Source organism: Prionailurus viverrinus, chromosome B4 (genome assembly GCF_022837055.1).
Source record: "Prionailurus viverrinus isolate Anna chromosome B4, UM_Priviv_1.0, whole genome shotgun sequence".
Lineage (NCBI taxonomy): Eukaryota > Metazoa > Chordata > Mammalia > Carnivora > Felidae > Prionailurus > Prionailurus viverrinus.
In genome coordinates this window covers 37,534,783-37,551,138 of record NC_062567.1, presented here as the reverse complement: position 1 = coordinate 37,551,138, position 16,356 = coordinate 37,534,783, and the positions used below count along the sequence as shown (strand labels likewise).

The 16,356-nt window shown below is 42.7% G+C and overlaps 1 protein-coding gene across 1 annotated transcript in view; it reads left to right on the top strand.

Moving 5' to 3' along the window:
* ANO2 (anoctamin 2) overlaps positions 1–16,356 on the top strand; it is a 257,957-nt gene that overhangs the window by 218,325 nt on the left and 23,276 nt on the right. Inside the window, exon 17 of the mRNA XM_047866504.1 lies at positions 7,324–7,469. Within this exon, the coding sequence (XP_047722460.1) occupies positions 7,324–7,469 (146 nt within the window). The remainder of the gene's footprint in view (positions 1–7,323; positions 7,470–16,356) is intronic.

Sequence of the window (16,356 nt, the reverse complement as noted above, 5' to 3'; positions counted from 1 at the left end):
TGTTCTTAGGGCCTCCAGGCAGCCAAGGTGTTACTGAATGTCATTAGCTTTATGTTTGTAAGTGACGCTTTGTGACTGTTGCAAGCCCAAGAGTGAGATTAAAAAGATCAAGTCAGGAGCACTGTTTTTCTCTTCTGTTCAGGGCCTGATGGCCTTTGAGTCATGTACCTTCAGAGCCTACATCAAATTCTTTCCCCAAGGGAGGTAAATATTAGTCTTAGATACCCGATTTGATTTTTAAAAACAGAAGCAAGGCTGAGGAGTTAGGTAGGTGATTATACTAGTTAAGAATATTTGGGGTAAAAAAAACATGAGATTATACAATTAGAAGATGTTTATCATCTACTTCTGGAAGTGGTTTTCTAAGATTCTTCCAAAGAAAGTTTTAAAATATTAAGAGACTATCTAAGTGACCTTTATCAGTAAGCCAGGTAGTCAGTTACCTCTCTCCCTGAGGGTGAAGGATGCAACATTCTTAGTAGATTCTGTGTGTGTGTGTGTGTGTGTGTGTGTGTGTGTCTTACAAACATACCATAACCACAATTTTAATGCCTTTGAGAATTGTATACTCTAGTAGGCTTCTTGTAGAACACCGTGTCCAATCTTTGGTGATTTGTGAACTAACCTTTAAGTTTTTTTCTCCATAACTACCTAAGTGACTGTTGCATATTAATTTCCTCTAAAGCAACTCATGTTTTATTTAAATTCATTACATTTCTGAAAATGGAACATGAACACTATCAGCTACTGTGAACAGCAAATCACAGTAGAAAGAAATACAGTCAGAAGTAAACATTATTAAATAACCAATGACATTAGCTTAAGATCCGCATTCTCTTTGTTCTAAAGGAAGCTGCACGGGCACTGGGGAGTTGTTAAAGACATGCCAGCAGCAGACTGGGGTTTTCTCCTTAACCGCCATCAGAGGGGCTGAACAGGAGCAGGAAATGAGCTGAACGGGAGCATCTAATGAGATGAGGGCCAAGTGTAAGGACCTCCAAAGGTGTCAAATGAACTGCTGTTGGAATGTGACTGTTGCTTGGGAAACGTTGCTTTAGAGCAATATTATCACTTCTTAATCCCACAGGCTTCCACAAGGCTGGCACAGATACTAGGCATGTCCATGGTTACTGTACAGCTGCCCTTTGGGACCTGGATAAGCTCCACCAACTCTCTCAGACTCTCCTTTGCTGCCCCTAAATCTGGCAGGTGTCCCAGACAGGGCCGTGCAGAAGCCCAGCTCCCTCCAGGCACCTTCCACCAGACGGCAGCAGTCCCACCTTGGCTTGGCCTGATTCAGAGACCCTGGGGATGGAAACACAAAGTGCTTCAAAGGGAGGCCATAAAACTGGGGGCACTAGGCTCTTTAAAGGCAGCTCTGTGACTAATTGAGGACATGATAATAAATAAAACTGGGTTGCGTGATCTGGCCTTGAACTATCCCCACTTAGCAACCCCAGGCTCCTGGGGCCTGACACAGATGTAACAGATGCTTTCCAGAGAGGAACTGGATGGTTTTAAACATTACAGGCCCCAGAACAATGCTCATCGGCAGCTCCATCTGAGATGACTTCAGACATGGTGGGCGGTATGGCAGAATCTGATCTTGTGCTATTTATTACCTGAGTCCCCTATCGGGGGTTTCTGTTCCCTCACTGCTGCCCCCCACACCCTGCCTTTCCCATATGTGTTTGTGCAATATAGACTTTTGGTATGAATCAGATGGTGCCCCTAAAACGTGCCACCCCACATCCTAACTTCTCACTATAATTTTCTCTCAAACTTAGTTCCAGTCTTCCTTGAAGGAAAGTTGGAAATGAGCCTTTTATCATTCAGAAAGATGGGTGTTTTTTTTTTTTTTTTAATAAAAGGTAAAATGCCTACCTTTCCCAAATGCCAGATTCTTTCCTGGGCAAAGTCTGAGAGCAAATAGATCAATACTTCCACTAGCAAAATGTCCCCCCATCCCTATTCTTACTAAAAACACCAGATCACATCCCCAAATAGTTGTAATGTACCCTGGACACGGCCAGTAAGATTCTATAAACTTTATGCTTTTTTTTTTTTCAGTAAATGTGATAAATATTACATTTCAAGACATAAAACAGTCTCTCTTTAAAGCCATCACAGGCAAAGGAGGTCTGTGTTCTCAAAGACAGTGGAATCTGGCCATGAATCAGAAGTTTAAGGAACAAATTTGAACCTTGTCAGGTGTCAGGGAGAGGAATCATAGCTCAGAGGTTGCTGTGTTCATCTTGTTTGGCTCATTTAGTGCTTAGTCCTGCCTTCTTTAATGACGCTTGAGGCATACGGAGCTGCCTAGGCCCCAGATTCCTGCAGTGGGAAGGCCTAAGGTGTGACAGACAATCACCATGGTCTTGGGATGAGCCCATGGAGCACAAGCAAAGGAAAGGCTCCAAGCCTTCCAGACAGTTTCTCGGACCTGTCATTAAAAAGGGATGGAAAAATAGCAGAGCAGATGAAAAGGACAAGGGGGTAACATCAAAGGAGTTATTTTAACGAGTGAGTGCATCGTACAGCCGGAATCGTAATCTGAAGTTTTCCAAACAGCCCATCTGTATGGTATACAATTTGCAGGATTCCTGTTAAATCCTATTCTTGAGGGACCTTCTTTATTAATTTTTTTAATGGTCACTGAGATCTCCAGAAGGGCAGCTTCTGGGAAGGAAGGGTTCATAAGAATTACTTGTGGGTTGTTTTTCCCCTCATCGTCTTCGACGTGCCCACAGTGTATTACACAGTGACTACAGTGTCATTCCTGAAGCTCCCCTTCTGCCCTTCCCTTCTTTGCTACATGGTCTAGCAGTTGGCCTTCTGTTCCTGTGACTTCTGCTTTCCTGCCCTTGGAAAGCTCCTCTCCCTCTCCCCATCCCTGGACTGTTGGTATTCCTTCCCTGTGCTCCATCCACAGGTGGGGCTCATTGCTATGGTTTTGGTTGCTCTCTCCAGGATGATTCTCATTATTGTTAGCTTCCACCCAAATCTGTTTTCAGGGCTCTAGACCCATGTATAAAATGCTTACTAGACATCCCTACTTACTTGTCCTGTGGGATCCTCTGCCTTGACACGCCTGCCTCCCCCTCATCAAAAGGGCCTCTTCTCTAGTGTTCCTTGTCGCAGCAAACTGTGCCACCATCCACACGCAAGCCTGAAGACCCCAAAATGGTCCTTGGTTCCTCTCTTTCCCACGTACAGGTCACCACAGCTTCTTAAGTCTGCTTCCTGAGCCTGTCTCAGTCTGCCTCCTCCTTCTCATGTCCACTGCAATTACCCTAGACTCTGCTGCCATAATCTGTCAGCTGGGCCACTGCCTAATATGGCTAACTTTCCATGCCATAGACTTGTGCTGCCTTCTTGCTCTTCTCTTTCCTCACTTTTCCTCTCCTACTCCATGCTCCGAGCATGTGGAACTCCATTCAGTCCCTTCTCTGAGCTGTTCTCATATTTGCCTTTGGCCGCTGCACAGATGATCTCCTCTGCCTAGAACACATCTTCACCCATCATGCCACTCTCCCTTTCCTATGCTTCTGCCATCTTTTATCATTTAGTTGGTTTATGCATCTCTTCCTTGGGGAAAACATCCCCTGCTTCAGGTCAGGTTAGTTTTCTTTGTTTTATTTTGTCATAATTACCTAAATTTCTCCCTTCATGATACTTACTACACATTATTGGCAGTACTTAAGTGTCCATTTTCCCAGCTATATGGCCTCATTTAATACATCAGATGTCTTGTTTTTTCTTGGAGACCATCCTCTGGGAATCTTCATTCTCCTGTTCAAACCAAAACTGTTCACTGAACCTTCTATATAGCTGTGAATCCCAGTTAGATCTAGCACTTCCTTTTTCTGTAATTTCTTGTTTGCTGGATTCCATTGTTACCTTTCTTGTTTTATATCATTGGTTGGTGAAATTCATTCTCCAGGAACTTCACAAGAGTGGATGCATAGATATCTTTTTAAAAACCTTGTTTTTAAAGGCATGTTTTACATTTTTTCTTCTGCCTTTGCACTTGATGTATACTTTGGCTAGGTATAAAATCCCTTGCTAAAAATCATTTGCCTTCTCAATATTAATAAATTTCCCTGGGGCTTTCTAATGTCAAGGACTGATGTTGAGAATTCTAATATCTTTTTGTTCCAAATAATTTTTAGAGAATCTGTTTGTCTCTCTAGTCATGGAAGCTTTTAGAATCATGTTCATTGTTCCTAGAGTTGTGAAATCTCATGGTGATGGGCTTTGGTGGAAGTCCTTTTTTTCATCATTATGCTGAGTAGGTCCTTCCAATCAGAAAATGCATATCTTTCAGCTCTGGACATTTTCTTATATTTCTTTATGCTTTCCTTGCCATTTTCTCTGTCTTCTCTTTCTGATTAAATGTTGGAGTTGCTTATTTTTTCTTTCTTATTGTCTATTTATTTTCTTTTCTATTTTTTCTTTCCTATTGTCTTATCTTTTCTTTCCTATTGTCTATTTATTTCTTTTCTATTTTTTTCTATGAGTTTATTGATTTTTTTACTTCCGATCATCTTATTGGACTCATTTCAGATCTGTAATTTCCCCAGTTCATTTTTTCCTCTGAATAAACTTCTTAATTCTGCTGATTAATTAATAAACTTCTTAATCCTCCTGTGGGAGAAGTGGTAGTCAGTCACCTGGGCAATATGGTTGGGCAGAGACACTAGGGTCTACTCTTCCTCCTTAAGCAGTGCCTTGACCAATCACTATTGCCTGCCTTTAGCAGTACCTAGTGCCTAAAACTTCTGAACCTTTTTGAGATTCCAGCATGAGAGGGCTTGCTTTTTTTTCTGCTGCTTTTCACTGCAGGCACTTGGTGTTCAGCCATCACAGCTTTGCTAACCCCTTTATCCACTGTCTGTCTTCTAAGATATTTATTAACATCTCTTATACACTGCTGTATTCATGACTGTTTTCTTTAACCTTGTGGTTTTGTTCATTCTAAAATTCATTCACTATCATTTTAGTCACGTTTCAGAAAAGAGATATATACATGTGCTCCATTTTCCATATTTAATTAAAACCACTGATTATTCTTTACTAAAAATTTGGCCACCTTTTCTGATTACTGCTCTCTGGAGGAAAAGTCTCAATTTTAGTTCTGATTCCAGACCATCCCTTCCTCCATCCTTCCCTCCTTCTCTCTTTTTTCTTTTTCTTTTTTTCTCTCTTTCATTTTTTTTTTCTTCACTTCTCCTTTTGCCCTGACCTACAGACAGGGTCTCAGCCAGTCCAAACTATTTGGCTTCAGAATCTTTAGGCTTCACCTAGATTTTTCTCAATTTCTTATTATCACAGAATTCTTGCTTGCTCTTTTATTATGAAATACTGTATTTTACTGTGGCTTCTGTGGATCTCAACTCATTCTTTAAATCCTTCTGTGATGGTGATGGTGATAATGATGACGGTGATGACAGGGACAAGGATAAATATATTTATTGAGCTCTTAGCATGTACCAAGCCCTAAGCTAAGCATGTTACAGAGATTATCTCCTTAACTGACCCTATGGGGTAGCTGATATTTATTTTCTCATAGGTAAGAAATTAAATCTTACGGAGTTTTAATAGCTTGACCAAGAAAATATAGCTGGTGAGTTGTGAAACTGGGTTTTAAACAATTATTTTCTGACATCAAAGATCAGACTTCTACCCACTACACTACACTACTATACTACATCTTCTTGATGACAAATGGTAGTAGACAAGACACTGATCAAAACATTGTTTTGAACCATTAGATTTCCACTAACTGTGAGAAGCACTTTCTAACAATGGAATGCTATACCTAATGATATGAGAATGTTCTTCTGGAAACACAGGGGTTAAATCATCTTGTGTAGGGAATGTGGGGGGAATTCCTGCATTGAATGGAGCATGGACTTCAAAATCCCTTTAACTTTTCAAGTCTATGATTCTAACTGTTCTGCTATTAATTCTCCTCCCAACTATCTCCTAGAAACTTTCTCTTAGATTGATTAGCAGAATTGGCACCTTGTTCCTTTACCTAATTTCATTCCCTATGATTGTGCATTAATGGGAAGTATGAAAAGACCATATCCTCAGGCATATTTTAGCATTTAATATTAAAAATAAAAATATTAATGGGGCGCCTGGGTGGCGCAGTTGGTTAAGCGTCCAACTTCAGCCAGGTCACGATCTCGCAGTCCGTGAGTTCGAGCCCCGTGTCGGGCTCTGGGCTGATGGCTCGGAGCCTGGAGCCTGTTTCCGATTCTGTGTCTCCCTCTCTCTCTGCCCCTCCCCCGTTCATGCTCTGTCTCTCTCTGTCCCAAAAATAAATAAACGTTGAAAAAAATAAAATAAAATAAAATAAAAATATTAATTACCTATTGAATGCTTACTATGTCCAGATATTATGCTAAGGATCATATAGACATTGTTTCACTCAATTCTCATCCAAGCACTGAGAGGCTGGGCCATTATTATCTTGGTTGACTTAGTCTCCTTGGGCTTCCATAACAAAATATCATAGACTGGGTGGCATAAACAACAGGAATTCATTTCTCACAGTTCTGGATGCTGGAAAGTCGAAGATCAAGAATTGGTAGAGTTTGGTTTCTAATGAGGGCCCTCTTCTTGGCTTGCAATAACCATCTTCTTACTGTGTCCTTCCTCACATGGTGGAGAGAGAAAGATCACTGTCTCTTCCTTTTCTTATAAAGCTACCAGTCCTATTGGATTAATACCCCAGATTTATGACCTCACTTAATCTTAATTACCTACTAAAAGCCCTGTAGTCAAATGCAGGCACATCTGGGATTAGTGCTTCAACAGGTGAATCTTGGGGGACTCACTTCAACCCATAAGAGTAGTTGACAACATTTAGTTTGGATTTAATGAAAAATATGGTACTGTTTATGTTATTAAGACCTGAAAATGTTTGAGCTTGGAGGAAAGCATCTTTCTAGTACTTTCTGGGCATCCTCTCTTCCCCATGAAGAGGGTGGATAGATCACCTGTTAGACAATAGGATGATCTCAGCATTTGGCAAGAAGGGCCAACTCTTTTGCTGCTCATCAAACAGTAGGAAGAATTCAGTTTCTTTGGTTTTGAAGAAACCTGAACCTTTTTGGGGGGAACCTTTCCTTATCCTGTTGAAAAACCCCAGGTTGTCTTTAAGAGAAAAGTAGTCTTTTTAGTGTCCTTCTGTGTGTCCTTGGAGCAGAGATAACTGAAGTGTCAAAAAGCCTTAGTTTTTCTCCTCCTTCTGTCTGTATAACTAACTCTGTCTTCCAAAGGCTTTTAGTGACTGGTCCATTTCTTTTCCAGGAAACTAAAGAAACTATTTCGGAAGCTGAAAGATGAGACAGAACCTGGAGAAACTGACTCTGCCCACTCAAAGCATCCAGAGCAGTGGGACCTAGACTACAGCTTGGAGCCATACACCGGACTGACTCCAGAGTACATGGAGATGAGTAAGATCCTATTATCTTTCCTTTTACTGGGGGCAGGTTCACACAAGGGGTCTGCAAAAAGGGCTAGGGAAGAGGTAGGGAAATGACTGGGGCAGTCTCTGCTTCCTCCTGGGCTTCATGGCTACACAGTGTCACCTTCAGTGCCACATGGAAGTTGAGGGAGGGTAGGGCAAAAGGAGTCCTGGAATGAGAACCGAGAGCAACTCTGTCACCACCTTGACACTAGGGTAATATCCTTTTCTTCTTGGGCTTCCTCTCCTCCTCTATGATATGAGAAGTTTGGTCTCAGGTATTTTGCCATGGTTTCTGGCATTGATAAAGCTGAAAAGGAAATAGTGAAGTCTGAAATTTAAGAATAGATTGTCATTAGGAAGAGTAAGGACACATAGCATCTTTAACGTGGAGAATATAGAAGAGTCCCCTACTCTACTCAAGTGGGGCTGGGTAACATGTCAGATTTTCTCTTAAAAAGTTGGGATGTTTTGTGTAGGGGATGAGAGGTATATTTCCAGTGAGAGAGCCTCTCCTTGTTCTTGGATAAGGCTTGAAAGTAGGAGTGCGGGTAGTACAGGCTGGTAGAACACAGTCATTTCAGATGTGGTTTGGAAGCCATGAAATCTCCATGATAAATGTCCCAACTTAGATAAGCTGCCTTCAGACTCTTGGTTTCTTGTGAATAATCCTGACCTTTCATTGGGGTAGATATTTGAGAAGCCTCTTCATAAGATTTGAAACTAATGAATTAAAAACATAGGACCAAGAGGTCAGCCATATCATCTAAACATTTATTCAATCCAGAATGTATGTGGAGAAACATCAGTGGGACCCATCAGAAGAATCACTTGGAACTTTGTCATTGGACCTGTCATTGTGTTTGCATAATGGCTCCTGCCTCCTTTGGTTAATCACTCGCAATAGGGGGGGTCACAGATACCTTTTTGTGCACTGGGTCCCTTGCTTGTTATTTCTAGTGGATATTTCTCCTCTTCTGTTTATAAGAATGTGTGTATGTATGTTAAGGGTAGAGGGATGGACAGGGTCTAGATTAGATGGCCATAAAATGTCTGTTCTAGTTCTGAGGTATCTAAAATTCCAGGAAAAAATTTGTACTTTATAATCTAAACAAACTTATCAGGAGAGAAACAGTTATATCTGCTTTGGGAGCTATAGGGTAGGAAAATATCAAGATACAGTTTATGGAAATATGTAGCTCCCTTATGCTTTTTCCTTTATCTAAGTACTATCTCTGATCCCTCTCCAGCATTGAGCCAGGTTTTTACACAGAGGTGATCACTCATACTCCAGATGCCACTCAATGTCTGCCATCCTATCAGACAGAAATTGCTGCCAGAGCTGAGGCTTCCATTTGGGAAGGGGCTTACATTAAATATGGCTCCCAACCCCCACCCTCCAACATTACTCCCCTACCCCACCACCCAGCTATCCATGTAGGTCTTCCTGGCCTGTCTACCTGTCTGTCTAGATAGCTGGCTCTTTCTTTTTTTTTTTTTTTTTAATTTTTTTTTCAACGTTTTTTATTTATTTTTGGGACAGAGAGAGACAGAGCATGAACGGGGGAGGGGCAGAGAGAGAGGGAGACACAGAATCGGAAACAGGCTCCAGGCTCTGAGCCATCAGCCCAGAGCCCGACGCGGGGCTCGAACTCACGGACCGCGAGATCGTGACCTAGCTGAAGTCGGACGCTTAACCGACTGCGCCACCCAGGCGCCCCATAGCTGGCTCTTTCAAAGGTTCCTCTTTTGAATCCTTAAGAGCAGAGACACTTGAGCTCTACTCTCTGGGTTCAAATCCTGGCTCTGTGACCCAAGTATTTGGACGGTTTTGGGTAAGTGGCTAACTTTTTATGTGTGTCAATTTGCTTTAGCTGTAAAAAAAAACAAAGATATTAATAATAATATCTACCTCATAGGATTGTTGTATTTAATGAATTAGTATCTGAAAAGTGCTTAGAAGAACATCTAACACATATAAAAGCCGGGTTTGTCAAGTATTGCTGATTCTCTTAATGGTCTTGAACCCTAGGAAAGCCACGTGCAGGGATATAGGCTGAACTTTGTCAGCCACCTTATCACTGAATGGACATCCACTATGTGTTCAGACGTGGGCACTTTACAAAGTAATGAGAAGAGGGGAAAAAACAGCGAGAACTAGAAGATTTAGTGGCTTCTGGAAGAAGTTTATACCACGATTGTAGAGAGTGAAATTCATTCTGTAGATTAAACAAAACGCGCGCACACACACACGCGCGCGTGCGACTACACAAAACTCCTTACAGGTTATAAGGGAACAAAACAACCATATAACAGAAGGCTTGAAAATAGAGAAAAGAAGGGAACATGTCTCCCAGACTTACCTCATTTCAGCCCAATGTTTACTAGCATTTTGGTGCCATTTCTTCTTAGACCCTTTTTGTTATGTATATGATTTTTAAAATAAAGTTGTGATCACATACACACATTTGTTGCTGTTTTCCAGTTAGCATTAGATGAATAAATATTTCCAAGTTGTCATATAATATCCAAAACTAAGAGCTGCATAATAAATGACCCCCTCTAATAAATGTACTGTAGTTCGTTTGCTGATTTTCCAGTGAAACACATTGGAGACTCACTTTCTGATTCTTCCCCTATTTTGGTAATCTAATATATATTATCTCCATGCATATAATCCTTTCCATATTTGCTAATGATTTCCTCAAGGTAGATTCCCACAGATGTGATTACTAGATCTAAGTTAAGGCCATTGTATAGTTCTTGATTTATTTATTTATTTTATGTATTGCTTTCTAAAAGGATTAGACCAATTCACCGAGCCACAGGCAGTGTACAAAATACTCTTCCAGTGAATACAAATTATTTAGTAGCCTGAAGTAATGTGATATGAAGGAATTATCAGTGCACAGTAAGTTTGAGATGCTCAGCCCCCTGTGGCCACCTCATTCCACTTTGTTGATTTGAATATTCCAGACTTCTCCTCCTTCAAAAGTTAGCTTTTCATGGTGCTTTCCCTGTGAAGTCTCCCTAGATCAAGCCCCATTCCTCCTGAGAGGAATCATTAATTATTTGCCTTTCTGTCCCATTACATATAGGTACACACACTGATGGTGTATCTTCCAGAATTATGATAATACTGGTCACATATCTGTTCTGCAGACCCAGACTATTAGATTCTAAAGAACAGTGTGTAGGAATCATGGCTTATTCATCTTCATGGCCTCCATGACCCAGCACATTTCCTGGCATATAACAGACACTCAGTGTGTCTGATAAACAAATATGAGTAAATGAATGAATGATTTCTTAATTAGTGAGGGAAGTTTTCTTAACAGAGGTAAGCTTTTAACAACTTCAAGTGGCAAATGAAGGATCATTTTCAAAACGGGGCTTGGTTGATTGTGGGTGGGTCAAGGATGTTTTGAAGAGATTTCCAGCCGTAGGTAGGAGGTCGGGCTTGATTCCTGAGGTCCCTTCTGGTTCTGACAGTCTACATATTAATGATAAGAGTAAGGGAGAGCATTCCAAGGAAAAGGACTCGCAAGTTCAAAGAGTCTCCTGGCCACGAATAAGTATTGACATAGCAAATGGTGGTTTTGGGGTAGATAGGGCTTAGATAAAGACCTGGTACGTTAATTTGTCTGAAGATGAGACAAATTTGCGTTTCACATCAGGCTGTAGGGAGCAGTTGTAAAATCTTAGCCAATGCTGTGACTCTGTTTCCTTTGAGGAGATAGGCAGCAAGTGTGGAAGGGAGGTAGTAAGAAAGACTAAGGAAGGAAGAAGAAACACAGGCTCACTCATTCACTCATTCATTCATTACTTCATTCATCAGATATGTATTAAACATATAAAGGGAGGAATAAGTTTGGAAACCAGGACAGAGCCTTCAACAGTTCAGGATGATATTGATTCAGTCAACAATGCAGTTGATACTGATTCAGGCTTCTCTAGAGGAGGAAGCACGAATCACACATGGGTTTTCCAAGCTGGGTTCCACAGAAACTCACTCCCAGCATTCTTTAGGCCATTTTGCCAAGCTGTCAGACACTTCAAAGATGTGATTATTTTATTTCATAGTTTATATAGGTGCAAGAGCTATGTTTCTGACTTAGAGTCCTTTTATTCCTTTTGTCTCTGGAATATACTCTTGACCCTTGTGAAGAGAATATTTGTTCCCATGTACAATCAAAGACTGGACTGCAGCCTAAACTTTACCAAACATTACGCCATTTAGCAACATAGGCTAAGTGAGGGTAGGGGTGGGCTCTGGAGTCAAACCACCAGGCTTCCAGTCCCAGGCCTGCTATGGCTAGTTACATGACTCTGGGCTGATGTATAAAGTCAGCCAGGCTCAGTTTCCCCATCTGGAAAGTAGATTTGATGATAATAGCACCTACCTTACAAGATGGTTCTGAGAAGTAGGTAATGAATATAAAACATAGTTAAAAAACAGTGCTTGGTCCACTTAGGCTGTCTATGGATATGAGCTGCCACTGTTCTTGTCAAGAGTCCAATTTCTTTCCCTTTAATCTAGGAATTGACTAAAAACAATTTAAAGCCCTCAATGTAGTGAGCCCTCAATGTATTGACCCATTAGTATAGGGTTGGGCAGAAATGTTGAAAGACTGTGGGTACCAGACTCCAAGGCAAATCTAAAAATCACACTCAGAAGTCTGAGAGGTAAACACTCCAAGATGTTTGTCTTTTCAGAGAATCTAAGCCCTTAGGGTTCTCCTTGTCAAGTCTGGCATCGCAAATGGGCTCCTTTTGTCATCTGTTTATCTAAAACCCGCAAACTTTTGTTCCTCCAGTCTTCTAAAAAATAATCACTATTGTCTTCCTGACTCAGGAATTTAATTATCCCCCTAGAGCCTTCCTTCAGCTTCTTTTTTTTTTTTTTTTTTTTTTTTTTAAATTTTTTTTTCAACGTTTATTTATTTTTGGGACAGAGAGAGACAGAGCATGAACGGGGGAGGGGCAGAGAGAGAGGGAGACACAGAATCGGAAACTGGCTCCAGGCTCTGAGCCATCAGCCCAGAGCCTGACGTGGGGCTCGAACTCCCGGACCGCGAGATCGTGACCTGGCTGAAGTCGGACGCTTAACCGACTGCGCCACCCAGGCGCCCCCCTTCAGCTTCTTAAATAGGCCTATCCCCTAGGCCTTTAATGTGGGTGACAAGATGAATTTTTTCTGTCATTCACATAGTTGTTAGAGGAAACCTCATTTTTCTTGGTCATGAGTTTACATCCTGTCAAACTTTAGTATAAAGGGAGGTGCATTGAGCTTGGATATTTACTTACTCATTCATTTGGAGTGAAGGCCAGGTCATGACTTTGGAGGGCCAAGGGCTGTCCACCAAGACTTGTAAGAGTCATCCAGCAGGTGGAAATGCATGGGGTAGGTCCCAAAGATTGCAGCACCCTCCTGAAATTGCAGACTTGAACTTCTGGGTTCAGAAGGAGCATCACTGCATTGGCACAGACCTTGTCTTCTTCTCCAAGATTCCTGTCTGGCTTTGCATCAACGCCTGCTGAGGAGAGGATCAGTGTGATCCAGGGCCTTTTATATTCATGGCTCCTTCCCTCACTGGCTTTGCCTCTACTAAGAATTTTGCATCCCCACTCAAGCCCTTGCCCTTCCTCCTTTTTCTTCTTCTTCCACTTCTTTTTTTATTATTGACTGTGTTCCCTATGCTGTACTTTTCATCTCCTTGACTTACTTATTTTATAATGGCAAGTACTCACCTCCTTTGCATGACTCCAAATGCGTCCTAACTTGTCCCCTGCCTCCTTTTTCCCTCTTTCCCATTTCCTTTTTAAAATGGCTTTGCTAAGGTACAGTCCAGAGCATGTTCTCTTTTGTATGTCAAATCCTTCAACGTGATAGAGTTCCCTTAAGTGAAAGTTCCAGTGTCCTGCACGTATAGCTTGTAAGAGCATCCTCGCGCTCCTTGTGCTGGCTCTGCGCATGCGCACCTGCTTATCTGCCACCACCAGGGCTGGGTTTGCCTGTGCTAGTTCACCTGCCTGCAGCAAGTTCTTGCTGAGTTGCTCAAGCTCTAACCTGTCTCTTGGAAGCAGTTTCTTCCATCAATGGCTCCTCTCTTCTCCTACACCTGCTTTGGTAGAGGAAAAAATGTGAGTTTGTGGGGGCAGGGGCCCCCTTATCCCTCCCTAGTCTCACCACTTGGCACAATTCCTGGAATGTAGTAAGTAAGACCTCAATAAAATGTGTCTTGAATGAATGGCACTTTAGCTCCCTTCCTTCAGTGACAGAGAAATAGAGGCCCCACTTCTTTCTATCCCACGATATTTGGGCTGGCCTCCCTTTTCACTGTGGACATATTTATATATATTTTTTATATGCAGCAATTTTCATCTCCCAAGACCAAAGTGAACCACGTTTATTATCAGGGCTTCCCTTAAAGAAAAGTCACTTCTGGCTTTAATTTGTTCCTTTGCCTTCAGGGATCAAGTCATTAGCCAAAATGGACAGAGTGGAATGCTCTCCCTCAGACTTGGATTTAAGCTCAACTCAGATTTCACGTCTTCCCTCTTCGGTACCCCCTCCTCGGCCGTCCCCGGGAGCATTGCTGCTCCAGGACCTGTGCCAGGCACTGGGGGCACAGAGGCAGTAAGTGGGCCCCGGGCCCCCCAGGACCTCAGGGTCTAGCGGCAGAGTGACAGGGGCAGAAGGTTACATGAAAGGGCCTTGTTGTCACACACAAACACACACACACACACACACACACACACACACACACACACAATGCAGCTGACTGTGCTTTCTTCAGAGAGGCTAGCCCTTTCAAGCTTCCATTTGATGGAGCCGAGGTGTATTACAGAGAATTGTCCATTCTCTTCTTTGTTCCGGCTCGTAATTGCCAACTGACCAAACTTCCTTGGGTTTGGAACCCATGTACTGAGGCAGAACAAACTCTGGCCTAGAAACAAGAGACTCATCTCCCACCCACTACCTCAGGCTTGTTTTGAGACAACAGACAGGCCAGGAGGAGAATCTATCCCAGGGGAGACATTTCTCAGCTCTTTTGTCCAGAGACTCAGCTCCTGTGTGACCATTTCCTGCCTTCCCAACCACACGTATGGTTCCCCCTCCCTCCAGGCCCCTAGCTGAGAAATCTCAACATCGCTGCTCATTCACTCTTCTGTCTCCACACACCTCCCATCCAGGCTCCCATCTTTCCTCTGGGATATCTCTGGAGGCTGCTTCTTCTGCTCAGCCTCTTAATCTCCTACACCTAGTAGTTTTTTTCCTGCCACACCCTCAACACAGCCCCTTGCAACCACCGCCATCTCTCCACTGCCCTGTTTCTTCTTAAGAAGGTTAGCATTGGTCTTGCCATCCATTGTTCTAAAACTTCCAGGGTTCCCATATCTTTCCCAAGGCGTTCGTGGGACATTGTCTCAGTGTATTTAACCCTAGGGCCTCTTACATATTCTTGGGTCCAGCCAAAATGGACCCCAACAGACAATTTATCACTCATAGCCTTCATTTCACTCCTTCTTCCCTGCCTTGGAATCCCCTTTGCCTTCTTACTCTGCTGTCACCTCCTTCCCAAAACAGCTTCCCTCCCATCCACCTCCCTTCCTGCTCCTCTTTCCCCTCCCCTCCTCTCCCATTCCTCAGGATTTTAGCTGTCCCTACTCCCACCCCAGGATTTCAGACAAGCTGCCTCCTAAGACAGTAATGCCTCTGATACTTCTTGGTAACTGATTTCCTAGGTGGTAGGTTCCTGGAGCCACAGGGCCTTGCACACAGCATGGGCACTGAAAACACACCAAAAAACCCTGTAAAGGAGTGACTGAACAGGAGGGTATCACTTATCTGGCTCTGCCTTTCTCTTATCTAGGCTGAAACAACTTACTTCTAGCAATGCTGCTGTCAGTTCTCACGTATTAATGGGCTGATAATCCATTGAGTGGATTACCAAGAATTGGGGGTTTTCCCTATTTCTCTTTCTCTGCCCTCCTCCTCCTTTCCTGTCTCCCCTCCCCCTCCTCCCCTTTGCTTTAGCCTTCTCCCCTCCCCCAGCCCAGGCCTATTATGTACTCCTTTCCAGTGAGTAAGCCAAGGAAATAAGAGAAGGCGTAATATGAACCATTCCATGCTGCTTATAGGTAGCAGCCCTGGGAAACCTTGCCTAGAGAGAAGACCCAAGTCCACAAATGTCAAAACCTTGTTGGAGGCGATAGTTTCTGCCATCTCTGTGGATAATTAAGCTTTGGTGGTGGTGATCATATCACTGCTTCTGATTTCTCTGCACCTTTGTCTTCAGAATGAAGCCTGCTTTTCTCTTCAGATGATCACTGTAGGACAGAACAAGCAATCTCTCTCCTTCCCAACTTCCCAGGGTGTCCGGTGAGAAGTGGATGTGAATCCAGTTCTGCCTTTAAGTGCACGTGTGACCTTGAGCACCTCCTATCATCTCTCTGAACCTCACTTTCCTCCTTCACATTAGAGGGAATTAGACCAGATGGTGAGTTTTTCCTTGCAGAGACCTGACCCACTGGTCTGCAGTCACAACCAAATGTGTAATATATAACAACTTAGGTGCTCCTACTGATAATATAGTTTAAAAATATAAGGTAAAGCAGAGGCAACATCACCCTCACTTTCTCACATTTCTAGATTATTTTTGAATGAGAGAGCAAAGAAAGTTTCAGCATGCACAAAACCTGGCCACCCCAATGGAAGTGAATGGTGCACGTAATCATTTTTCACTGAGTGTCTTGACAAGAATAAAGAGTTTCAAACCGCTGGACCAGGTAACCTCCAGGGTCTCTTCCAGTGCTGGCATCCCAGTTCACATATCCATCTTAGACAGTGTACCTTGAAGCCAAGAGGCCCA